At 36.5% G+C, this 27767-nt stretch overlaps 1 protein-coding gene across 1 annotated transcript in view; it reads right to left on the bottom strand.

Moving 5' to 3' along the window:
* The window catches only part of CDKL4 (cyclin dependent kinase like 4), a gene marked incomplete at its 3' end in the record, with an annotated part of 43573 nt that overhangs the window by 11272 nt on the left and 4534 nt on the right, over positions 1 to 27767 (bottom strand). Inside the window, exons 2-6 of the mRNA XM_081265333.1 lie at positions 23648 to 23871; positions 20358 to 20479; positions 13314 to 13386; positions 6982 to 7072; positions 87 to 284 (exon numbers count right to left, since the gene is read on the bottom strand). Coding sequence (XP_081121459.1) covers positions 87 to 284; positions 6982 to 7072; positions 13314 to 13386; positions 20358 to 20479; positions 23648 to 23815 — 652 coding nt within the window. The 5' untranslated portion in view covers positions 23816 to 23871. The remainder of the gene's footprint in view (positions 1 to 86; positions 285 to 6981; positions 7073 to 13313; positions 13387 to 20357; positions 20480 to 23647; positions 23872 to 27767) is intronic.

The following is a 27767-nucleotide window of genomic DNA, read 5'->3' as shown; positions in this document are numbered from 1 at the left end:
AGAAACAATAAAACTCTTATCATTACGCTAACATAATAATACTATAACACTTTAGGGACACGTGAGTCATAAAGTACAATTCATACCCAGTGTTCTGATTATCAGATAAAGCTGGTCCACATCTGATTTTCCAGGCCAGAGTGGCTGGCCAGTCAGGAGCTCGGCAAAAACGCAACCAACAGCCCACACATCGACGGAAGAATCGTATTGGGTGTCTCCCACGAGAAGCTCAGGAGCCCTGTACCACCGAGTGGCAACATAATCAGTGTAGATGTCTCCTGGAACTGCAAGAGCATCAAGCAGATCAGGTGAGTCATATTCTCCAAAGATGTGAACCTGTGAACTCCTCCCTAGAGCAGGTCGGACATTCAAGTAGGTTTTATAGCTCAGAGGCCCTGATCCTGCTAATGGTCAATGAATCGAGGCACTGAGTCACAGTTGCACTGTGCGCCGAGGCGGGCAATTCAACTTTCAAGAGAAGCTTTGCTGATCAGTATCCACATCATAGCTGAAGAGGCTAGGGCGGGTGGTGAGGAGGGTGTAACTTCAAGTCTAAACCAACAATTTTTTGCTTACACATTATCGTCAGCATTTTGCTTGTTGAAAAAATTGTGTCCCCTCAAAAGAGATTTGAAGTCCCAAATGTGTAGCCATGAATGTGACTGTATTTGGAAATAGGGTCTACACAGAGGTCATCAAGTTACAATGAGGCTATATCAGAACACACAGACTTACAGGGAGAGCCCCTGGTGAGTCAGAGGCAGATACTAGAGTGATGTAGCTGCAAGACCCAGAATGCAGTCTTTAGAAGCAGGGGCCTTCAAAGCAGGGCCCTGCTGGCAACTTGGTTTTGAACTTTGGGCTTCCAGGATTTTGAGGAAATAAATTTCTGTTTTAAGCACACAGGTTATGATTATTTATGGAGGCCACAAGTAACTAATGCAGTACTGGACAACTGGATTAAACTAATATTTATCCAAATTTGTGACAAACACTTCAATTTGACTCCTTGAACTGAGACACACATAGTATATAACAGGCAGATGAGAGAGCTAGGTGCGATCTCACTGGCCAGTTCTGGCCCACTGCCCCAGGTGTGGACTGCCTAGGGCCAAGGCACTTGCCTCCCAAGTGGGTAAAAGCCAATTCCATAATTGCTACAAGACCCTAAAGGTCCAGGAACCCCAGTTTTCTCCTTTTAGGTTGAAGAGAATTTGGTAAAATAATACCATGGGCTTTTAACTGGCAAGAGTCACATATCAGTTCATATATGAACTCTACAAATGCATAATGGGAAAAACTGGCAAGATGACCAGCTTGCAGAGATGAGGTCATGGGCAATTCTCTTAGGAGAGGCCTCAGGCCACCAAGACTGCCACAAAAGACAGCTGAAGAACAGCCCTCACGGGCTGGGGATGTGGCTCAAGCGGTAGCACGCTCGCCTGGTGTGCGTGCGGCCCGGGTTCGATCCTCAGCACCACATACCAACAAAGATGTTGTGTCCGCCGAAAACTAAAAAATAAATATTAAAAATTCTCTCTCTCTCTCTCTCTCCCCCTCTCTCACTCTCTCTTAAAAAGAAAAAAGAACAGCACTCACCTATTGCTCTTTTATAAAATTATACAAATTTCTGAATGATAAGAATTAATAAATACTATTTAGGATATTTGGAAATAGAAAATAAAGAAAATAACAACCACTGAAAATTCTTATTTTCACAGGTTAAGTTAGGTGTTGTACATTTTTTTTTATTAGTTGTTCAAAACATTACATAGCTCTTGACATATCATATTTCGTACATTTGATTCAAGTGGGTTATGAACTCCCATTTTTCCCCCGTATACAGATTGCAGAATCATATCGGTTACACATCCACAAGGTGTTGTACATTTTTGAAACATCTTTCTCTTATCAAAGTCATATAAGAATATGAAAAATATGATAAACAAAAAGAAGAAAAATAAAATAAATTAAGTTTTATCATACAAAGATACCTTGTATTAATCTTTTGATGCATCTTATTTTTTCCCTTCTTTTTGTGATAACATAATTTTTTAGTAGTTTTGATATATATATGTGTGTGTGTATATCCATATATGTATATAATTTTGTGTTCTGCTTTTCACTCCATTCCACATATTTACTATGCTGTGATAAACTTTATGAACTTGAGTTCAATGGCTGCCTGATAGTTTACCAAGTGCATATGTCATGATTTACTTCATCTTTCCCAAATTTTCTGATATTTTACCATTATAAATAATCACAGATTGAAAATCTCTAACCCAAGCTTTTTCTGTATTTAGGATTATTTCTTTTCCTTCCTTCCTTCCTTCCTTCCTTCCTTCCTTCCTTCCTTCCTTCCTTCCTTCCTTCCGTACTGGGAATTGAACCCAGGGGTGCTTAACTACTGAGCCACATACCCAACCCTTTTTATTTCTTAAGTTAACACTGGGTCTCCCTGAGTTGCTTAGGGCCTTGCTACATTGCAATCCTCCTGCCTAAGCCTTGGCCTTGAATTTACAACCCTCCTGCCTAAACCTCCCATGTCATTGGGATTACAGGCATACGATACCATGCCCAGTTTAGGATTATTTTTTAAAAATTAGTTTAAAGAATTACCATCTTAAGAAATATTAACATAATTTATACTTCATATTCTTTGTAGAACACTTGAGAAATGTAAATAAACAAACAAATAAAATCCCCTACCACCCAGAGAAACCATATTATATTTTGGTACATTTCCTTTCTTTCAGTCTTGTCTTGATTTTGCACACCCAAACACACACATGCAATTGGGAGAGCATGTTAGTAGTTTTGTATTATTCTTCTTCACCTGGCTCCACATCACAAGCCAAAGCATATTTTTGTGCAATTAAAATTCTTCAAAATAAATTTTAATATGTGGTGTTAAGTCAGATACATTCTTTAGTCCTTTCCTTGTATCTGAAAAATCAGTTGCCTTTTAATTTTTTCTTGTTAATATCTAGTCCTACGATGAACATCATGATGTACTTTTGAGAGATTCCTAAAAGTGGAATTAAAGGTTCAGAGTGAAAAGTTTTGATATTAACACATTGCTCTTCCAATGATTTGTTCCAAACTGTTCCCACTAGCAACAATCTTCATAGTTAATGTTTATAAAACTTTGTCAGCTTCATTGGTGAAGAGTAGTATTTTAATATGCATTCCTTTGACATCAGTGTAGAGGAAGATTATTCATATTTATTAACTTTTTCCTCCCCTTGTGAATTGTCTACTAATATCTTGTTAATTTTTCTTCTCAGAACTTCAGTGGTTTGCCAAGTATGGTGGCAACGCCTGTAATCCCAGTGGCTTGGGAAGCTGAGACAGGAGGATTTCGAATTCAAAGCCAGCCTCAGCAACAGTGAAGTGCTAAGCAACTCAGTGAGACCCTGTCTCAAAATAAAAAATAAAAAAAAAATAGGGCTGGGGATGTGGCTCAGTGGTTGAATGCCCCTGAGTTCAATCCTTAGTACCAAAAATAAATTAAAAAAAAAAGAAATTCAGTGGTTTATTTACATATATATATATATATATATATATATATATATATATATATATATATTTTTTTTTTTGTGGTGCTGGGGATTGAACTCAGGGTCTTGTGCATTCTAGGCAAGCACTCTACCACTGAGATATATCCCAGCTAACATAAGCTTTTTATATCAATTTTAACTATAATATTGAAATATTCTTTCTCTTGAGTTAAAAATTTTATCTCTGTATATCTATATTCTATTATTTATCTATCTGGAGTTTATATTTGTTTTGTGGTAAAATGTACATAAAATTCACCATTTCAACAATTTTTAAGTGAGTTTGGTGGCATTAAGTACATTTACAGTTCATTGTGTAACCATCACTGCTATCCATATCCAGAACTCGTGCATCAGCACAATCTGAAACCTGTACCTAAACAATAACTCCCCATTTACCTCTTCCCAGTCCCTGAGAACCACTATTCTTTTTTTCTGTCTCCATGAATTTGACTACTGTTGGTACCCCACATGAGGAGACTCAGACAGTGCATGTCCTTTTGCATCCAGCTTACTTCATGTAGCATAATGTTTTCAACATGTATCCACATGATAGCTTATATCAGAATTTCATTCAGGGCTGAATAACATTCCTATATGTCACCTTCTGTTGATCCACTCATCTTTGATGGACATTTGGATGGTCTTCACCTTTTCACTTCTGTAAATAATGCTGCTGTGAACATTTGTGTGCAAGCATCTCTTCAAATTCCTATTTTTAATACTTTTGACTACATAACTAAGTAGAATTGTTGGATCATATGGTAATCCTCACCCACACTTACTCTGTTGCGTGTGTATGTGTGTATGTTGTTTTATAACAGTCACCCTAAAGAGTGTAAAATAGTACCTCATTGTGATTTTTAGTTACATTTCCCTGTTGATTAATGGTAGTGCTTATTAGTCATTTGTATATCTTCTTTGAAGAAATATCTATTCAAGTCTTTTGCCCATTCTAAAATAAGTTTTTTTGTTGTTGAGTTACAGGAATTCTACATATTCATATTTTAGATATGAATTGTCAGATATAAATTTACAAATATTTTCTCCCTTTACATGGGTTGCATTTTCACTGTTTATAGCATCCTTTGAAGCACAAAAGTTTGATTTTGATGAAGTCCAACTTATCTAATTTTTTGCTTCTATACTCTTGGTATCACATCCAAGAAATCCCTGTTAGATAAATCTGAGTTCATGAAGCCTTTCCCCTGTTTTCTTCTAAGAGTTTTATAGTTTAAGCTTTTATATACAGGTTAGTGATTCATTTTGAGTTAATTTTTGTATATGGTTTAAGGTAAAGGGCCCACCTCATTCTTTTGCATGTGAATATATCCAGTAAAAGCTTAAAAAAATTTTTTTAGGTACTTGGGGATTGAACCCAGGGATGCTTTACCACTGAGTTACAACCCTAGTCCATTTTATTTTGAGATAGAATCGCACTAAAGTTGTGAAGTTGGCTTTGAACTTGTGATCCTCTTACTTCAGCCTTCCAAATCCTTGGGATTATAGGCGTGCACCATCAAGTCTGGCAAGAGCTTAAATTTTTATGTAGTTTAGTCTATTTATTCAAGTATTAGTATTTTAGCACATAATATTATGGACACCCTTCTTCACCTTTCTCATTATAAATGACCAACAATGACCCCAGCAGTGATCCAAACCCATACTGATAACAGTTTGAGCTGTAACCAGTGCCTGAGCTCATATCTTATGGGAATTTTAGTCAATGCGAACAAGTTGGCAGTGTTTTATACTACCACTTTGTTTATAACAACATACTAGAAGTTATAATTGTTGGGATTGTCAACAGTGTGTTCAATTTTCAGAGACTTTTGGATGTGTTCATGCAATCAAAATTTCTGAGACAAATTACCTTAATATTTAATTCAATTCTAAGATTCTTCATTCAGAGATGGATGTTTGCTACAGGAAGACTCAGAAAAAGGCAAGAATGCAGGTTCATGAAAAAAATAAAATATGTACATATTTTCAGCAAAACTGCCCATTTAGGGAGAAAAAAATCCCCCAAAGAACCATTTATAAGGTAACTTTAATATGAAATATTTCTTTTATGGTTTTTGTTTGTTTGTTTGTTTTTGGTACTAAGGATTGAACTCAGGGGCACTCAACCACTGAGCCCCAGCCCCAGCCCTATTTTTTTGTATTTCATTTAGAGACAGGGTCTCAATGAGTTGCTTAACACCTCACTTTTGCTGAGGCTGGCTTTGAACTCTTGATCCTTTTGCCTGCAGCCTCCCAAGCCACTGGGATTGCAGGCATGTGCCATTGTACCTGGCTCTTTTATGTTTTTAATGTTTGTAATGGCATATATATTTTTGTGACCAAATTGGATATTTTTGTAGTATAGAATGGATTTCCAGGGAAACAAACAAACCAAACACTGCATTTATGGGAAATATCAGAAGACTTATTCCCTTAATTTCCTGAATTGTGGGTCATATGTATTCCTGTCATTATTTTCTGTGCAGTGGAAATCATACTGTACACATCAGTTAGATTTTCTTTTTCATTTACTCTGAAAACCTCACTTCCAATGACTGCCGAATATTTCATGATTTGGATGTACTATATACTATGTGCAGAGATCATAGCTCTATTTCCCAGTGTTTGTCCTTTTAACCACATGGCACAGGGATCAATTATCCAGTTATCATTAGGGTCCCAATATTTTATACCACAAAGCAGAGCAACCTCAGAAAATCTTTTTAACAGTTTTTGCCCAACCCTTCCAAATGCATTGTCAGGTCACCTGTATCTGATTATGCATATACCCATACTGCAAGGTATAAATTGCTAACACTTTGTGTGTGTGTGTGTGTGTGTGTGTGTGTGTGTGTGTGTGCAAGCGTGCAAAGTTCCAGATTCAGGGAAAATTAATTATCTGTCCCCTTTCGCTTCACTTCCTGCCTGCCTGGGATGATTTCTTTTTTCTTAGCACTGTCTCTGCATCCTCTCTCTTTAATTTTCAGTTGACACTTCCAGTCTCTCACCAGCTACAAGAAGTTTTTTTCCAACCACTTTAGCCCACATTAACATCTCCCTCCAGGGAACTGTCTGCACCTTCATTTTAGTTCTTTATTGCCAGCCATCTTGTATTATTCTGTTGTTTTTTTTTACTTTAGATCATAAGAGCATGAAGAGCAGAAATGCACTTATAATTCTTTTCTACTCCTGTGGGGCAAAGCACGTGAAAAAGTCATCCAATAACTTCTAGCTGAATGGAGTAGAGTTGAAATGCCAAATAATGTACTGACTAAAAGGCTAAAGTGAGATTTTTCTTTTTGGAAAAACAATACAACACTTAGCATCCATCCAATATCTCAAACAAGAATTTAAATTCTATCAGTTTATAATCATCTGAATTGGATAAAGTAGGTTAAAAAAAATCGCTACTTACTCAGAATTCGTGCAAATCCAAAGTCACAGATCTTGATTATTCCTTGCTTGGTTATGAGAATGTTTTCAGGTTTTACATCTCGGTGAATACACTGGAAGACAATAGTTGATTATTTTTCTGGGCCATCATAATGACCAAGAATAAATATTAACTACTAGTATATCGACGAACAAGTAGCCTATGATATAAAAACAAAGATTCCCTTCATTTTTCTAAAAGAACTTAAATTGGCAGCTTTTACTTAAAATCTTATCATTTAAAAGAAAAAGAATATCTAAATGTTGCTACATTACTGAAGAAATTTAAATTACAGTTGTATATGAAAACTGTATCAGTTTTTTGGGGGAAGAAGTGAATACTATACAATTATTTCTTTCACTTTTTATTGTGTTTATTAAAACTGCACTAGATAAGACCCTAACTGAAACTAGATTCCATGGACCTGTAGTAAGACCTGTGGCCACTTGAGAAACACAAAAGAGGTTGAATAATTATTGTGGATTTGAGAAAATGGAAAGGCATTTAAATTATTTTTTTAAAAATTCACTTTTTAAAATTTGAGTGAGAGTATTGTTTTTTTTTTTTTTAATCCAAATTAGGACACCTGCAGTGTAAAGGGAGCTCTGTAAATATCCATGCCAGGAGAACAGGCACAGACCAGAACTACCCTGGGTGAACTGTGATGTAGCCGCCTACTTAGATCAGAGATCCCAATTTTCTCTGTAATGAGCTGACCAGGAATGATAGGGCAGCCCTCATGAGATGTTGGCACAGTGCAGGAGGAGTCCCTCTCAGGAGGATAAGAGGACCCCTCTTGTGAGTCATTCTCACCTTGGAGAAGCTCTGCTGTTCTTTTTAAATATGTATCGACCTTACAAATTTGCTGTGTCATCATGACCCTTCCTGCTGAACATGAGAAAGCTAAGCTGGGGACTTGGAGGAGGGTAAACAAGCGAGTGCACACATCATGAACCCAGGAGAGGTCTTCCACGTTGCAGAGGTACTGTGGCACACGCCTATAATCCCAGTGACTTGGGAGCCAGAGGCAGGAGGATTTCAAATTCGAGGTCAGCCTCAGCAATTTAGCAAGGCCCTAAGCAACTTAGAACCTGTCTCTAAATAAAATATTTTAGGAAGGGGTTGGGGATATGGCTTGGTGGTTAAGCATCCCTGTGTTCAATCTCCAGATCTAAAAAAACAAAGCAAAGCAAAACAGAAACAACTGTGGCCCTATTCTTCAGAACTTCTATCTTTTCAGATCATTTATTCCCCCCCAAAAAAAGAGTTAAAAATGATACCACTCTCTACCACTTAGCCCCCATCCAGAGCTCTGTACTTTTCAAAGTACTTCCACATGAATTATTTCATCCTTGCAATAGTCCTGTGGTTGTTGGTGGCCACTGACAGTCCACTGAATAAGTGCCACAATCAACTGTGTCTGCCTCACTTCTCTGCCATGCTGCCAGTCTCTTTAGGTATTTGTGTCAAATTGATAATTCTGAAATCATTTTTGCTTCAATAACCACTACCTAGAAAGAGAAAAAGCTAAAGCTTAAATTCATCTTAGGTCACAAAAATGGCAGCAGTGAACCTGAGGTTGTGGCTCAGTGGTAGAGCGCCTGCCTCGAACGTGAGGCACTGGATTCGATCCTCAGCACCACATAAAAAAATAAGTAAATAAATAAAATAAAGGCATTGTGTCCATCTACAACTAAAAAAAAAAAATCAAAAAATAGCAGTGGTAAAAGAAGCTTGTTTCTTTGTAATCTCAATTACTGACAACTGTTTCATAATGTGTACATCTAGAAGTTAGAAGAAACATTTTAGATCTCCTAATACCTTAGGTATTAATCTTAAAAAAATACATTATTGGAGAATAAAATAAAATATTTTTGATATGCCACTTTTTTTTTCTTTTTTTTGGTGGTATTGGGGATTGATCCCAGAGTTGCTCTACCTCTAAACTACATCCCCAGCCTTTTAAAATTTTATTTTGAGGCAAGGTCTCAATAAATTGCTGAGGCTAGCCTCTTGTGATCCTCCTGTCTCAGCCCGTGAGTTGCTGGGATTACAGGCATAGACTAACTTTCTGAGTCAGCAATACTTAAAATAGTTGGTGATTTATAGAACAGGTATGTCCCTCAAATGACTTTATATAGAATTCTGGAGTTTCTAGAGTATGTGTGACATTACAAAGTAAATGTACTTATATTGATATTTGTTTGTTGGCCTATTTACATATTTTTTTTGGATCTAATGCAGACCATGTTGAAATTTATAGCAAGTATTTTTCAATCCAAATATATAAAAGGCAAACAAAATATTAGTGTGTCCCAAAGAAACAGAAACATTTATTTATATAGCCATAGGTAAGAGAAGCTACTGATAAAATGATAAGAATATTGAAGAAAGAAAAATAAATAAAAATGATTGAAACAGTAAGAATCAGAGCATGGAGGACAGAAACACTCAGACACACAGCTTTCATCTTCTCTACTGCAAAGCCACGCTCTGTACAAGCTCTCTTCAGGCCAGCTTTTGTGCAGTACCTCTTGCAATCAGCTTATTTTCCACCAAACAAGAAGAAACATGCAAGTTTCTTCTACGGAAGAATTTTAATGAACTTGGGTTTAATAGGCATCTTTTGTGTGTGTGTATGTTGCTGAGGATTGAACCCACAGACTTGTGCATGTGAGGCAAGCACTGTACCAACTGAGCTATATTCCCAGCCCTTTATATACTCAGGTTGAGTTATTGTTGGTTCACAAGCTGGCAAAAAAGAGGAAAAAAATGTTATTTTAAACCTGACATTCAATTCAAAGAATAATTTCTGGAAGCATCCATTCCAGTAACTACTTCTTATATGCCAGATTGAGCAATAAATAATTTTCTATAAGCTGAGAAGGTGGTTCTCTATGACCAGGCTGTGGGGGTGGATGGTCATTAGCCATGAGAGAGAAAACAGATGCCTCCTTGCTGACCCACCATGGGTATCAGCAAGATGCTGATGGATGCTGCAGTTGGGCACCTCCATGTCTCAGATATCACTGTGGTTTTGCTATCATGAAATAAAGTTCTTCTTCTCTAACAGTGAATCAGATATAAGATCTATGGATTCACAATGAAGTTAAATGGATCACTTCAGCTATCTCACACTGGCAGTATTAGAAAGTAAAACAGAACAAAGTATGTATTTTCTCAAATCCAGCACTTCTCAAAATTTAATATGCACACCAATCATCTGGAGCTCTTGTTAAAATGCATATTCTGAGTCAGCAGATTGGAGTGGGCCTGAGATTCTGCATTTCTGACAAGCTCTCAAGTGATCCCTATGAGCCATTAAGTGGCAAGGCCTCAATCCCTTACTGCTTTAACCTCCATTGTCTTGCTAAGGATCATGACTCTGGAGATAATAAGGTGCACTCCTTGGGAGTGAAAGCAATATTACTGGGTCAAATTGCCTTTTCTGTAATTTTGAGAGCATCATTAGAGTGCCTCTAAAAATAAAAACTATAAAGGTTTTAGGTGTATAATGGTAACAGCTTATATACGACTTAAGAGTTTTTCTTTCTCTTTTCTTTTGGGTACCAGGAATTGAACTCAGGGACACTCGACAACTGATATACATTCCCAGCCCTATTTTGTATTTTATTTAGAGAAAGGGTCTTCGCTGAGTTGCTTAGCACCTTGCTTTTTGCTGAGGCTGGCTTTGAACTCTAGATCCTCCGGTCTCAGCCTCCCAAATTGCTGGGACTACAGGCGTGTGCCACCATGCCTGGTAAGAGTTTTTCTTTTGCATGCATTTAAGTTAACAGTTAAAAAGGAAAAGATGGATATACAAAGGCTTACCATTGCATAAGAAAATCCATAAGTTCAGAAGTAGTTTTCATCTTGGAGGAGGAAAGTTTTGTCTAAAAACTATCCATTTTTAAAAGAGATCATGGATTATCAATGGGAAGTTTTCAATATTTTAAAGTTTAAGATATAGAATGTATTATTCCAAGCAGAGAAACTATGGCAGTCTCATTGAGCTATAATAATGTTTGAGTCCTCTGGCAATAGTGAGTGACAATCAGACTGATTGAACGACTAATTCATCCATCCATTTATTCAACAAGTATTCACTGAGTACCTTTTATATAAAAGGTCAATGCTAAGCACTAAAGAGACAAAGACAAATCAGCCTCACATGTTTCATTACTCTAGGTCACAGAAAAGTGTTAAGTTATATAGGGGGATATGGCACAACCACTTATAGTGAATAGTATTAAAAAAAAAAACAACATTTTAGCTACCCACAAAGTTCCTGCTGCAACCTTAGGTGAACTTGATATCTCCTATAGCACAGTAGAAAGCAACAAAAATATGGATTCAATTCAGTATTTTATTTTATTTGTACTGAGGATTAAACCCAGGGATGCTTTACAACTAAGCTACATCCTCAGTCCCTTTTAAAATTTTTGTTTTGCAATAGGATCTCACTATGTTATTGAGGGTCTCTCTAAATTGCTGAGACTGACTCTGAACTTGTGATCCTCCTGCCTCAGCCTCCTGACTTGCTGGGATTACAGCTGTGCCCACTGTGCCTGGCAATTCAGTGACATGTTTATGAAAAATTTGAAAGCACAATTTGCATCACGAAAAACAGGTTTCTGTATGTTGTGAACGCATCTCTCTACATTCCAATAGAAGGCTTTTGGTTGATTCTAATGAAAACGTCACTGATTTTCTTAAAACTAAAGAAAGCTTCCCTAAGTACTGACATTTAATTCCATGATCTTGTATTTTATTTTTCTGCAATCCTCGACTACCATGGTAGACATTCTGCTGGCATCAAAACTGACCATATGGTGCCTTAGCACTCTCTTTGTCTAGGCATTTACTCAAAAGGTCTAGAGATATCTTCTATAAGCTATCATTCTAGTACAGGATCCAATTTGAGTAAGGGCCCAATGGCCTGAGATGGGAAAATTTGAGCATTTAAGAGAACAATGACTACAAAGGATCGGAAACATCAACTATATAAAAATTCATGTTTATAATGATGCCCCACCACCTTCCCCTGAAAGCCTGTCACGGTCCATCATTGGAGGTTGCTGAGCTACTTACTCATCACTCTGAATATTGACACATAAAAGAAATCATCACATATCCATCTTGCTGTATTTTACAATAGCCAGAGTATGTAAGGGTAAGTTATTTTTCATAAATCAATGATTATGCAGAAGAAACAACAGAATTGGAAAATTAACATCTCTTAACATTAATGAAATACTAGATGCAGGCAACCATCATCACTGGATGCTAAACCATCAGGTGAAAAGGCTGACAGGGCAAATGCCAATGGAATGGATCAAACTCATAACTCCGGAGCCCACTGATCAGAATCAACATTGTCAGAAGCTGGACAACCAGCCACTATGTGCCTCATGATGATGCAATAAGAAGTGTACCACGGGCTGGGGCTGGGGCTCAGTGGGAGAGCGCTTGCCTAGCATGTGTGAGGCACTGGGATCGATCCTCAGCACGACATAAAAATAAATAAATACATAAAGGTAATGTGTCCTTCTACAACTAAAATAATAATAGTAATAATAATAGAAAGAAAGAAGTGTACCATACCACAAATGTGATATTCTTGTCTAAAAAATACAGAGCCCAAATATGACAAGGCTCTAGATAAAAATACCCACATATAGGAAATACAGGGGAAAGAACAAATTAAATTGTATGTAGGAAACAGGTGGCCAAAATTATTTCTATAACACAGCAGTATCCAAAGTGTGGTTCTCGTACCTGCTGCTTCAGTATCATCTGGGGAAATGTTACAAGTGCACATTCTCAGGCCTAACACACCTTTCCAGGTCATTTTGATACCTGCTCAAGTTTGAAAACTGTGGTTCTAAAAAATTAATGGCATGGAAAATTAAATTTAAAAAAAAGGTAGGGGATGGGGAAGTGTTGATGAAAGACTTAAGAGAAATAATAAAAACAAAATTGAGTGCCATGGTGGGTGACATTGCTGACACCCTGACAAATTATTTTAAAACTCAATTTAAAAATAATCATGGGAACCATTAGTATTGCAGCAAAATGAAACATGAAGTTTATACAAACTTTTAATTCATGAGAAATTAGTCACATGATTCTTAGAGAAATTGGAAAAGGGCCATGGATATCGAATCCCTTTTCCTCAGATCTGTAACTTTCATTTGTTTTGCTTTTTTGGTTCTTTCCCTCTATCTTTAGATCTTTGGATAGATCCCTGAGCTGTTTAGAAGAAAAGAGTCATCAAGAAGATATTAATAAATATGTTAGAAAATGTTACTTACATTATGTTTATGACAGAAATTAAGAGCTTGAAGTGTTTGCCATAATACACTTTTGATCACTCCATCAGCAACTCTGGGGGAAAGAATTAAAAAGGAATTGAGAATGCCAGGCATGGGGTTCCAGGAGCAAAGGCTGGGACTAGAAATGGAATGAATAATTTTCTTTTGTAGTTTGAAATTTTTACATCTGTCAAATGATACATGCTTATCATGAAAATGTATAACTCTAATCTGTTACATGAAAATAGTTGCTATAACTTATGGAGGCTGACTTTTGCTGCATTTACTCTTTTTTTTTTCCTGGTCCTGGGAATTGAACCCAGGGGTGCTTTCCACTAAGCTACATCCCCACTCTGTTTTATTTTTATCTTGAGATAGGTTTTTGCTAAGTTATTTAGGGCTTTGCTAAGTTGCTGAGGTTGACCTTAAACTTGTGATCCTCCTGCCTCAGCCTCCTGAGTTGCTCAGATTACAGGTGTGCACCACCACGTTCAGCCTACATTTACTTTTTAACTTTAATTTTAAATAAAAACATTCAAATGGTTCAAAAATTTTAAAGTACATTCACAAAGTCTTCTGACACCTGCCTAATTACCCATTTATCTTCTGCAATTCTACCCTCACTGCCTGGCTTCTTTCAGAAATGAGGTACAAATCTTAACATGTGCACATATATTTTAGTGGCTGAGGAGGACTCATTTTATGTATCATAATGTACTTATTCCCCATTGATGAGCAGTTAGGTCGAGCCAATTTTCATTTCCAGAAGCACTTCCATGAACATCTGTAATCATCCATCTTGTTGCAGTTGTACAATTATCTTCTTAAAGTAAATTCCAAAATATGGCATTTCTGGAACTAATCATAGGCACATGTAGAGAAGAACTTCAGGCAGACCTGACACCTGGCTTTGCAGGGAAAAAGGTAAATTTGGAAGAGGGACTTTGAATTCACTCAGCTCATTTGGTGATACACACTCAAGCACATGCTGGATCCATGGTGCAATGGCCGAGCATCTGGTAAGTGGGGTGGTTTACAGCCAGAGAGGCCAGGGAGAGGAAAGATCCTATGAGAATGGGAGGCTGGCAGTGATCATTGCTCTGTGTAGAAAACACTGGAAGATATTACGGGCAGTCGTAATTTCCATGGGGGACTTGGGGACCTGGGAAACCTGTCTACTTCATGTAACCATCTCTACAAATTCTAGCGATTGCATTCACTTTAACTTTTCTGTTGGTGTCTTTCCATGACTCACATCCCTGTCCCGTGATGATGCCTTCACATTTATACTCTGCCAAGCTACCCTCTCTCTAAGGAAGGTTATACCCATTTAAACTCCCACCAAACATCTGTGCAGATAAGTCCCCATTGCCTGATGGTCTTGCCAACGTTTAGTTTTGCCAATGTTATGTTTGCCAATCTGTGGTTAAAATAAAATGATATTTCATTTTGGTTTTTATTTGCCTTTCATTAATTTTTAGTGATGAATAAATTTCCTATGATTATTGGATACTACAGTTCTTCTTTTGTGTATTTCCATTTCATGGCCTCTATCAATTTTTGGACTGCTCTGTTTACTCTTTTCTTATTCATTTACAAAGACCCAGTGTAGATCAGTCTATTATATATGCAGCACATATTTTTCTCAGTGTATTGTCTGTCTTTCAATCCTGTTGATGCAGATGGGATTGTTGTTTGCATATTTCAAAAAACCGGAAACACAAGGGTTTCAAAAGAAAACTGTCTACTATAAGGATTTTTCTAAATTAAAAAAACCTTCATAATTATATAATACTTCAATTATATCCCTCACACAGACTTAATATTTCACCATATTTGGATAGTTAAATCATATATTTAGGTCACTTTTGAATTTATGCAGAGGTAGCTGGTTTTATAGGGTTAGGAGACAGCCTGTGTGTACCTCAGTTATGGCACTAATGACAAGATACCTTCACATGAGGCTGAAGTATATTTGGAGAAACCAATGTAGGAAGGTGTTTTTCTCAGAGCAATTTCCTTATCTTGGATCACAATTATGGTGGCATGTCCTTGACTCCAGTTCTCCTATTTATTATTCTGAAAGCACTGAATTCTCAGTATTAAACCCCTTTCCACTTGAAATGTCTAGTGCTGTTTCCTCCAATGAATTCTGATATAACTTTATCCTTCTCCCCACTTTACCTATGGCCCAGCCTTAAGCAACATTATTTAAATATTTTGTTAGGAGGTAGAAAGGAGAGTATAGCCATTTTGAGCCCTGGGAGAGGCTGCCAGAGTTCAAATCCCAGCTGTGCTACCTCCTCGCTTTATAACTTTGGGTAAATTATTGCTGCTTCTGGGTTTTCCCATATGAAAGGGAAATGTCATTCCATAAGTGATTTGAGAAGTCTGTCCTCTAAATATCTGGGCTTAAACATTCACATGGGCCCAGGAGATGAGAATCTGAAAGATGAGGCCAATAAATGAGGCTGAAACTCCTGCACGAAGACAGAAGAGGTCCTGAGACAGCACAGGAAGCGTGGGGCCAGCAAGGAGGCCAACTTGGCTGGAGCATGAGTGAGAATGTGCTCAGGTTTCTCAAGTCCTGCAGGCCTCACAGACCTAGAGCTTGGTAAGGAATTTGTATTTTCCTCTAGATTCAAAGCCACTGAGGGGAATCAAGCAAAAAAGCAATCCAGTAGGGTGAATGGATTTCCAGGGGCAAAGTGGATACAGGGAGATTAATTAGGAGGCTAATTCAGTAATCTGGTGAGATCTGGTGACTTACATTAGGCTGACAGTGGTAGAGAGGAAGGCAAATGGATTTCAGTTTTAGGGAGGGACTGGCAAGGGTAGCCCACGGCCTTATCCGTGTAGGAATGGGACGCTGGGAAGGATCTAAGAGAATACAGGAGCAGGGAAGCTGGGGAATTAGGCAGGGCCTAACATTCAGAAGCTGTTATAATCCGGATTTCTAGTGTCAATGATATGGAATCAAGCATGGATGAATTTGATAGGGAAGCCCTGCGCTGTTGCTATGGCAGGGGTGTTTATAGGCTTCTCACTGGAAGTGTCACAGTGGTCAGTGAGCTCAGATTCCAAGAAGGTAGGTAGGCAAAGCAACATCTCTATGAAGTAACAACTACGCACAATGAACACTGATCTTGCAGAGAGAGTTACCAAAGGAGTTGAGCTGCACAGCGCTCAGTCCAGGAAGACCACGCTGTGACACCACTCAGCACACACAACCTTTTCCAAAGTGTTTTGGAGAGAAATAAAACCTCCAGAAGAAATCAATGGATTCCATGTTTAAATATTATGTTTTGGGTGAGTGTGAAAACAATACTAAAAGCAATAATGAAGGCCTTAAAGTGAAAATGAGACATCTCAGTTCAAGGCCAAACAAGTTAAGTAAAGGCATCGGGAATTCAGCCTGCACAGCCCAGAGACGGCTCTCTTAGCCCCTCCGCAGAGATCTAATGCCCACCTCAGAACCCCCTGCATTTGTTTTACTTTGTTATAATTTTTTTAACTTGATTTCATTATCATTACCCCAGATGAACTGGGTTCTCAGTAAACCCCCGTTCTCTGGAATAAATAACAACCTTGTTATTAGGGGTCCACCAGGTTTTTGATGATTTCACTTTTATTAACCTCCCCAACTTCATCTCCTACTACATCCACACAAATTTTCCAGCCAAGTCCTGTTAGTTTCGACTATTCGTTGAATGTGCCAGGCTTGTTACCAGCTCCAACAAAAGTGAACTGTGAATTAATTCACCTTTTAACTGTTTTACAATTTTATTTTAAATAATATAAATGCATTTACTAGAATATTGAGAAAATTCAAAATTAACTTCAATTACACTTACCATTCTGCTCTATTAACTCATTTTTCATAGACCAACTCATGAACATTTCCCCAGGACACCAACTATTCTTCTACATTATTCTTTTTTGCCTTTTTTTTTTTGAGATAGTTCTTTCTTTTTTTTTTTTTTAACGTGGACACAATATCTTTATTTTATTTTATATGGTGCTGAGGATCGAACCTGGTGCCTCATGCATGGTAGGCAAGCACTCTACCTCTGAGCCACAACCCCAGCCCGGAGATAGGTCTTTCAATGTTGTTAAGGCTGGCCTCAAACCCATGATCTTCCTGCTTCAGCCTCCACAGTAATCCTCCTGGGATTACAAACATGTGCCACCATGATTGGCATGCAGCATTCTTTCTCACAGGCTAGATGAATAGTGTACCATTGTATGGATATACCAAAATGCATGTAACTAATTCCCCCACTCCTTTTATTTATTGTTGGAGGTTGAACTCAGGGCCTTATGCATGTCAGGCAAGCATTCTGCCACTGAGTTCCACCCCCATCTATGACCAATTTTTTCCATGTCTTCATTAGTGCATTATAGTTCTACACACTATTAGGGTTCATTTTGACATAATCATACATGCATGGAATATGATCTGCCCCACTGTGGTCTCCAGCTTCCCCTTTCCCTTCCCTCCCTGTTCCCCTTCCTTACTCCAGTGGTCTTCCTTTTATTTATTTATAGTTTTCTTTAATTAGTGCTCTATGGATATTACATAAAAGGTGAAATTCACTGTGGTCTACTTACATATGGACATAGCATGATTTGGCCAATTTCATTCCACTGTTCCTCCCTTTTCCTGTCCCCCCACTCCCTCTTCTTCAATCCCCCTCCTCTGCTCCATTGATTGATCTCCCATCTATTTTCATGGAATCTCCCCATTGCCTTTTTTCCTAATCAGTTCTTTCAAAATTTTTTTTTTCTGTAGTTGTAGATGGATAGAATGCCTTTATTTTGTTTATTTTTATGTGGTGCTAAGGACGGAACCCAGCGCCTCACATATGCCTCACAAGTGCTCTGCCACTGAGTGACGGGCCCCCCTCCCCATCAATTTTTTATTAGAAAACTCAAGGCCAATTTTTATTATACATAATGATATATTGAATATCCATATGTATAACTATTTGTCCCTATCTGAATATTTGATTACCATTTATTTCTCTAAATGGAATTTCTTGATTGAAGAATAAAAACAGTTTAAAAAACTTCATACACACTGCCAAATTGTTCTCCCAATTACACTCTCTTGAACTGTGAATGAGAAAGCCTGGTTCCCTAATTTCTTTTTTAATATTTATTTTTTAGTTGTAGGTGGACATAATACCTTTATTTATTTATTTTTATGTGGTGCTGAGGCTCAAACCCAGGGCCTCGAATGTGCTAGGTGAGTGCTCTACCGCTGAGCCACAACCCCAGCCCTTCCTAATTGTTGATAATACTGAGTATAATGATTTTTGAAGAATCTTTGCCAAATTTAATAGGTGAAAAATGATCCTTCACCATAAACATTTTAATTTATTTGATTGATAGGGAGAGTAAACTTTTTTTTTTTTTGAGGGGGGATGTAATGGTCATCCCCTCCTCCTTTTAAAACGTGTTTCCTTTTCCATGTCTACTAGAATGAAAGCTCCACAAGATTAAGCTACTTTTTTGGTTTGTGTGTTCCTACCTTTATCTGACAGGTCCACAATATTCACTAAAACATTTTTGAATGTATATTTTTTTTCTAATTGGGCATTACTTTTTTCATATATGAAATTTGTTAATTATGGCAGTTTAACAAATTTGGCATTTCTTTTTGGGTTTTGCTTATGGCGCTTTTTTGTCAAAGGAAATCTCTAAAACAACTGTGATTTAATTCAACTGTTAATACTCTCTTTTTTCTTCTTTTTAAAATATTTCTTGATTTGGTCTAACTTCTTTAAGTTTCAAAAAAATCCCATTAGAATTCTGATTAGAATTTATTTAGTAAATAAATTGGGGAGGCAATATTGTTAAAATAATGAATATTTTTATCTAGAAACTATGTTCATTTAAATAAAATTCTTTATGTACCTTAGTTTTTTTAGTTGTAAATGGACACAATACCATTATTTTATGTATTTATTTTTATGTGGTGCTGAGGATTGAACCCAGTGTGATCTACCCCTGAGCCACAACCCCAGCCCTCCTTAGTTTTGTAGTTGTCTTTAAGTAGAGTTTAAGCAAATCTTTTCATTCCTAAGCTTTTTGTCACTGCTAATATTTGAAAAGGGATCCTTCTCCACCAGATTTTCTAACATGGTATTTAATATGAAAACTGTTAATTTTTGAGTGTGGACTCTCAAAAATAGGGATTCTTTACTGAATTCCCTTAGTTTTAATAACTTTCGGTGACACTCTCATATTTTGTAACAATAATATTATGTAAATAGTAAAAATCTTATCTCATTTCTAAAAGTGATATTTATTTTTCTTATTGCATCCCACTGACTACAGTTCTCAGAATGTTAAATTATAGTCATGACAACCAACATCCTTATCTTGTTTCTCAATTTAATGGATGTTCCTTTGGTGCTTTACCATTGAATGTAAGATTTGTTTGAAGAGGTTTTTTTTTTTTTTTTTTTTTTTTGTGTGTGTGTGCAAAAAAGCATTTTTAATTCTAGTTGCTAAGGTTTTAATTTTTTTTTAATAATCAAAAAGTGTTGGGGCTAGGGCTGTAGCTCAGAGGTAGAGTGCTTGCCTCACATGTGTGAGGGGCTGGGTTCCATCCTTAGCACCACATAAAAATAAAATAAAGGTACTGTGTCCATCTATAACTAAAAAAAAAATATTTTTAAAAAGTGTTGGATTTGTCAACATCTCACATTTTCAAATTTTATAAATCACATTTTTTTATCGTTTAACTTACTAGTGAATTATATAAATAAATTTTATAATTGATCCATGGTTCACTTGCTGAAAATGCATTGTCTCAAAATGCATTGTGATTTATATTTACAGATTCATCTTCCTAGTTAGTTATATTTCCTCTAGGTTGATATCTGATTGCCCTTTAAGCATATCCTGAGAGAGGAGAGGGGCAGCCAGATGCATTTTGTAGAAGGGGTAATAGTGGCTGGGATTTGAAATTGCCATAATTAATTCCACACAGAATGAAACATGGCCATATAGAACTTCAATTTCTAGAGTACTTACCCTTTTGGGTTTCTTTCCAGCTCATTTAAAAGTGTATGATCACAGTATTCAAAAACTAAATGCATTTTCCTTTTTCTCCTGAACACCTCAATGAGGTTCACAAGGTTTGAATGTTTTAATTGCTGTAAAGGAATTGAAATACAAAGTTTAGTGATGGGTTTCTAGGAACCGTTTCTCTCCATACCCCTTTCAATGTTAAGAACACAAGGCCTTTCTAATTATTTTTGTGTGCATCTCTTGTGCAGAAGTTATTATAGATCCTTATAAAAGAAATTGCTCTTAGAATAACAGAAACTTAAAGTAGAAAGAAATATAAGAATTTGTCTAAAGTAGCTGTAATTGATGGTAACTAAACTGTTTGACTCCTTCTAGTGATAGCAAATAAAGCATATAAGTTAAAATATAAGCAGTAAAATAAAAAATACTTTGTGCATTTTATGGAAACTCTAAATGTCTAAGTCATAAAATAACCTGAATAAACAATTGAGGAAATGGAATTATTGAGTAAAAGACTATAAAAAATCATCAGTGCCCACTTATCTTATACTTTGCCATGGGCTTAATGTAAATAAATGTCAGCTGGATTTAAACTCAGCTTGGATTCTAGTTTTGGCTCTGAGAAATACTGGATTCCCAATGTTAAATCTGATTAAATTGCCTATTTCAGGGATTTCCAATTAGTCTGTGTTTTAAATTCACTAAATTTCCCAGCAATTCCTTGGTTCTGTTCTTCACCTTATATTTAGATGTTTTATGTGTTAATTTTATTCCCAAACTGAAGCATTTCACAAGGCAACCTTTGTTTTTAATATTGTAAACTAAAGGAAAAAGGATGATGAAGTTGGATAATCCATCATTAGAGTGAATATAAAACTTATCATCTAATCCAGTATAATAGTAGAAGCCAGGACTGTCCCAGGTAAACCAGCATACATGATCACCCTGCCTTTAACTAGGGCAACCATATAATTTAGCATTCTTACTAAGACATTTTTGAAAGGGGATGTTAACTGGACAGGACATTGGGACAAACACCATAAACCAGGACTGTCCTATGTAAACCTGGATATATGATCTCTTCTATTTATAATTTATCTTCCTTGTCATTTTCCCAGAATAGTAGACAAATCAACTTTCCAAACTCTATAGCATTTACCCAGAACAATATATAAAGAGAACAAGATATTTTGCATATAATAGAAGCTCAATTAATATTTTGCAGGTCCAGTAGAGAATCCTAAGTATGTCTTACATACAAGCCTTTATGTCTGTATCTATAAGTATGGCTTGACTAAAAATGAAAAAAATAAAATTACCCTACAATTGTGTTTGCTGCTCAACAATCTGCAAAATGAGAATACCTTAGACATTAAAAATGTGCCTAGAGCATATTTTTGCTTTCTATGAGTTCCAGTGCCTAAAAGAGCAGAAGGTCCAAAAACAGTGGAGCCGCACCTCACAGGTGAGCCAGCTGATTTGTATTGCAGTAAAACCACAAAATGGAAGTGAAGCGCTTTTCCTGACAGGCGGGCAAGGGATTCACAGATGAGATGGCTTTATGCGATGACCAAGTTGAACCTGGTCAAATCTCTTGTCTCTGGGTAGGTCAGCAATTTATATATCCTTTGCAAAGGAAGTTAATAACCCCCAACAAACAGTGATTTCCCCAAAGTAAAACAGGTAGAGGGCTGGGGACATAGCTCAGTTGGTAGAGTGCTTGCCTAGCATGCACAAGGCCCTGGGTTCAATCCCTAGCACCACAAACAACAACAACAAAACACACACACACACACACACACACACACACACACAAAACCCACAAAATCAGGTAGAAAGGAGAACGAGGAAAATAAAATTTAAATACCAGGAGTATGGGAGGAAAGTAAGGTTCATTTCCCATGGAAGGAGTGTGTTCAAGGCATGCCTGGGTGTGCAACATACCAGAGGCAGGAAAAAGTACATTCTGAGACCAAGCTGAGATGAAATATGGCTACCTTTCACATTAATGCACATTCTCAAATTGGGGCACTTGTAACTCAGAAGGTACCAGCTGAGCATTGACCCTATTAAGACTTTTGAGGGTATGATATATCAAGGTCATTGTACTGTCACATGAAACTAATTAAAACAAATAAAAAATTTAAAGAAAAAAGACTTTGGAGGAAGAGGGAGAAGAGTAAAAGCATTATTTTTAATGGAAAACAACACTGCCTGGTTCAGACCCACCCTGCAGCCTGGCCCAGAATTGGGTGCTAGACCTGGCTGGCTCACCACTGCCCTCTGCTGGCTAAGTGGCAAGAGTGATTTTTTTTTTTTTCTTCATCATGGTTGTTTTGAAAACTGTATTTCAAATTATATTTTAAACAAAACACTATAAAGTATTCACTGGGGACACCTAATGCAAGTGATATTTGGAAGGAGGGATAATGTAATTATTATCTCCCCTTTTCAAACTGGATTACTGTTTTGTTTTTCCTAAAAACAGAAGACACAGTTCAAAAGTCAAGGCTAGTTGTTCTTGAAATCACAGGGTCTTGTTACTTAATGTGTAACCACTGGTGTTGTTGCCAATGCCCACCAACCAGCAGCCTCTCTGCTGTCTGGGAGCTCGTTAGAAAGGCAGTCTCAGGCCCCCTCCTGGATCCCCATCCCCCATTTCAACAAGATTCCCCAAGGGATTCCTTCTACATAACAGAGAAGCACTGTTCTGACTTTCTAGTTCCCCGAATGGAAGATTTTTAGGATAGGAAAAAATCTTAACATTGAAAACTTGTGAATCTTACATGTCAAATTCTATCAGAGTAAAAACAATAATGACAAAATCCTTTATGTAAAGTGTATGTACTGCTGGGAGTGATATTCAGTATAAGGACCAGGGCAATATAGGCGGGGACCAAGCAACACTGATATCTAAGGGGCACTAGTGCAGTCCCATGGGCCCCTCTGTGCCAGGAGGTGATCTTTTAGTGGCTGGTTGGTTGGGAAAGTATTCGGGGGCAATGTCCAGAGAAGGGCTGGGGGGAGGAGTAATAGTAGGATAAGGAGTCTTAGGTGGTGTGGATGTTTACCCACTAGAATGGAAGTACTTCAATATTTTAACCACCTACAGCTGTGCTAATATGTATCAGATAAACATCAGAATGGTTAAAGTTCAAGGTGATGATCTACTTATTTCTCAAAGTTGCTGATGCAAAGGAATTTGAGTCCAGTGGAAAAGAAATAATACTTTAAAAATGTTTAGCATATATGTTTCACCTAATGCCTTGAATAGTATGAGAGAGTTAACCTACCTTCAACAAGCGAATTTCTCTCAGTGCTATTTTCTTAACAACAGGATCATCTTCAGATTCCACGAATTTTTTAATAGCTACTACTTGTCCAGAGGATTTGTTTCTGCACTTGAACACAACTCCATAAGACCCTTCTCCAATCTTAGCTAATTTTTCATACTTTTCCATTATAGTCAAGGTCACTTATATTATTATATTGATGGAACTGCAATAAAATGTTGCACCTGGAAAATAAGATTGACTAACCTTAATCAGGTTATAAAGGACAACATTCCTGCAGTTAAAAAAACAATTTTCCTGGCATGCCGAAGATTTTCATTGATTAATTTAAACCCGTTTAAAAATACTTAGATGTCATTTGTACATGTGCTGCTAAGGAGAGACCTGGATGCTGTTTTGTTAGTTTGGTCCTGTGTAGTTCTTGCACCTATCACAAATATTTTCGTGAATTATTTCTGATAATGGGTCAGTTAAATTACACAAATTTGTGGGAAGGAAACTTGTCCAGCCTATTGTTTTCATTGGCTTCAAGTAAATGATTAAAATATAATGCTGTAAAATCCAGCTTTAGGAACATTTCATACTCCAAACTGGTGTTTACTTTCTCCTTCCTAACTTACAGGAATGCCTCAATGACTAGGAAGGCTTAGGTGACTAGACACGGTACAAAGTGCTAGACTCCCACCTGGTGGAGAGAATGAAAGAGACAATGTGGGCTGCTAACAAAGCAGCTTTAAAAAATAACAAAATCTTTCCAGGACATCCATCATTTATTGCTCTCAGCTTTTATATGAATGGGGAACTAATCCTTAGTCCCCAAAGAAAATAATGATATTGTACAAAAAAGGAGGTAGACGGATTCTTTGAGTGCTTTCATATTCATAGTGATTTCTAGAGAAACACTGTGTTTAACAATTTTTCTATCCTGCATCATCCATTTTTGATTATGTTTGTGACTGAATTAAACATTAAATGACAAATAAAGCCGGTATCATTAAATAAATAAGCCCCCAAATGAAAAATATAAAAAGTTTAATGAATCTGAAAAATCTCACCCCTTTATCCTGCCAAATCTTGTTAATATAATCTAATAGTAATTATTATAATAGCACTGAAAAAGCATTGTTCTGTCTACATATAATCTGCACAAACATTCTACAAAGTGAGTGTTATTTTATCCACTTATGCAGATGAGAAAACTGAAGCACAGGAAGCTAATGTAAAATTAGAGCCCAGCCAATCAGGTTTCAAAGATCACAATTTGAATCACAACTTACACTGTCTCTCAGTTCTTTCACAAAAATGCACAATTTGAAGAACCATTTTTATCTAGGTCTTGGTATTAATATCATATTAAAGAAGTAAACACCTGTAAAATTTCTGTTTCAAATGAATGTACATTTTTAAAAATTCACTCATATTGTCTTTTCCATCCATAGATTATCTCAATCATCTACTCTCATTTGCTACCATGAAAATATACAGTAGGGAAAAGTGTTTGGGCAAATGATTACTAACATACTATTTTACAATTTTTTTAAAAGTATATTCTATTCCCTCTGAAAGGAGAAGATTCAGGCGAACAAACACATAAGAAATACATGGTATGAGAAAAAGATGAACATTAAACAGGGACGAGAGGTGGGAGGGAAAAGGAGAGAGAAGGGAAATTGCATGGAAATGGAAGGAGACCCTCATTGTTATACAGAATTATATATAAGAGGATGTGAGGGGAAAGGGAAAAAAAAACAAGGGAGAGAAATGAATTACAGTAGATGGGGTAGAGAGAGAAGATGGGAGGGGAAGGGAGGGGGGATAGTAGAGGATAGGAAAGGTAGCAGAATACAACAGTCACTAGTATGGCAATATGTAAAAACGTGGATGTGTAACTGATGTGATTCTGCAATCTGTATACGGGGTAAAAATGGGAGTTCATAACCCACTTGAATCAAAGTGTGAAATATGATATATCAAGAACTATGTAATGTTTTGAACAACCAACAATAAAAAAATATATCAAAAAAAAAGAGTTTTTAAAAGCAGCAATTCCTAATCTCTTTCCTGTGGTTCAAGCCAACTACCTATTTAACTACTTGATGAACATCTCTGCATGAATGGGCAGAATCACCTAAAAATTGGTACATTCTAGGGGACTGGGGCTAGAATGTAACTCAGTGGTAGAGTGCTTGCCTAGCACAGGTGAAACAATAGGTTCAATCCTCAGCACCACATAAAAATAAATAAATAAAAATTTTAAAAATTGGTACATTCTAAACAAACTATCTTCTTTCTTATCCTCTATTCTTATACAAAGCTCACAAACATGTTCCATATTTCACCTAAATGACTTGCCAAGATACATGTGGAAGGGAACTTGAGATAATGACTGTTGACTCAATTTAATCTCTTCATATATCCACAAAGCTATACAAATAAGATCGAAACAAATAAGATCACATAAATCCAATGCCTTCAACATAACAAGAAGACAGTAGACTTCTACAGATGTAAATAGAAAGGTAAAGCCCAAGTTCTAGAAGAGATGTCTCTTGTGCTCACTGTAAGTCTTTGCATAGAGCTATAGGAGTGGGATTGGATCAGGAAAAGCTGTAAGGAAAAGCAAAGAAAGGAGGCCTAACACAGATTCAAAATCACCCCCTAGGAAAGAAAATGCAGCATAAGGTACAAGTATAGTGAGGTGACATCAGAGTGGCACCATTCTCAGGGCAGAGAAGAATAAGAGGGAAGGAAGAGGCACCTGTTCAAGCATAGAGAGTGAAGGGAAAAGAAGCTAGAGGGAGAAGTTTGGGATCTTGCAAGTCAAAGGAGAACCCTGAATAGAAGGACTTGCAAATCATTCCCTCATGACTAATGTATTATCTAACAGTGTTTTGGTTTTGCAAATGACCAAAATGAAAGAGAGAAGAGACCGAAGATGATCAGAGGCTCAGAGACTCCTAAGACAAAAATCAATAGTGCCAACATAGATGCAATAAAATGCCCGGAAAGAAAGGGAGATTTAGGGGCAAAGATATTCAAAAAAATAATGGACAAAACTTAACAAATTTAATGAAAAACATTAATCTACATATTCAAAAAGTCAATAAATTCCAAATAGAATAAACACAAAGAGATTCATACTCTGACACATCATAGACAAACTGCTGACAACCAGAAAGAATATTCTGAAAACAGCAAAATACAACCATTCACTTACCAGGGAACAACAACAAGATGCTTCATAACTGACCCTCATCAGAAAAATAATAGGAAGAAATAAATAAAACGAAAATTGGTTCTTTGGAAAGATCAATAAAATAGATGAATCTTTAGAATAGATTAAGCAAAAAAAAAAAGAGGAAAAGAAAAAAAGAGAAATAAAACTTAATCAAAATTAGGATCTCTAGAGAAATTTTTAAAAATTAAAAGAGTATATTATGAACAATTTTATGCAACTAAATTAGTCAGATAGTTGGATAAATGCCTAGAAAGACACAAAATACCAAACTGGACTCAAGAAAAAATAGAAAACCTGGGAATATCCATAACAAGTAAAAAAATCAAATAAGTAATTAAAAAACTATCCACAAAGAAAAGCCCAGTATGAGATGAATTCTACCTATCCAGCCAATATCACTCTGATACGAAGTAGACCAAAAAAAAAAAAAAAAATCACATTATTGCAGATCATCATTTTCATGAATATAAACTCAATACTCAACAAAATAATTATCAAAATAAATTCAGAAACATACGATGGTTACAATGGAAATGCAAGGCTGGTTTAATATCTGAAAATCAATGTAAAACATCATGTGACTAGAATAAAAGACAAAATTGTTTGATCATCTCAGTAGACACAGAAAAAGTGACAAAACCCAACACTCACTCATAATAAATATCTCAACAAAGTAGAAATACAAGGGAACTTCTTCAAGGGCATTAGTAAAAAGCTTACATTTAATATCATGTTTAATGGGGAAAGACTAAATATTTTACTCCTAAGATTGAGAAAAAGATGTTTGCTTTCATCATTTTAACACTGTATTGTAAATTCTTGCCAGTACAAGAAGGCAAAAATAGAAATTAAAAACATAGATTGGAAATGAAAAATGTAAAT

This window comes from Spermophilus citellus (genome assembly GCF_964194105.1).
Source record: "Spermophilus citellus genome assembly, chromosome: 13".
Taxonomy (NCBI): Eukaryota; Metazoa; Chordata; class Mammalia; order Rodentia; family Sciuridae; genus Spermophilus; species Spermophilus citellus.
Note: the sequence above shows the minus strand (reverse complement) of the source record. Positions and strands in the feature narration are given on the sequence as shown.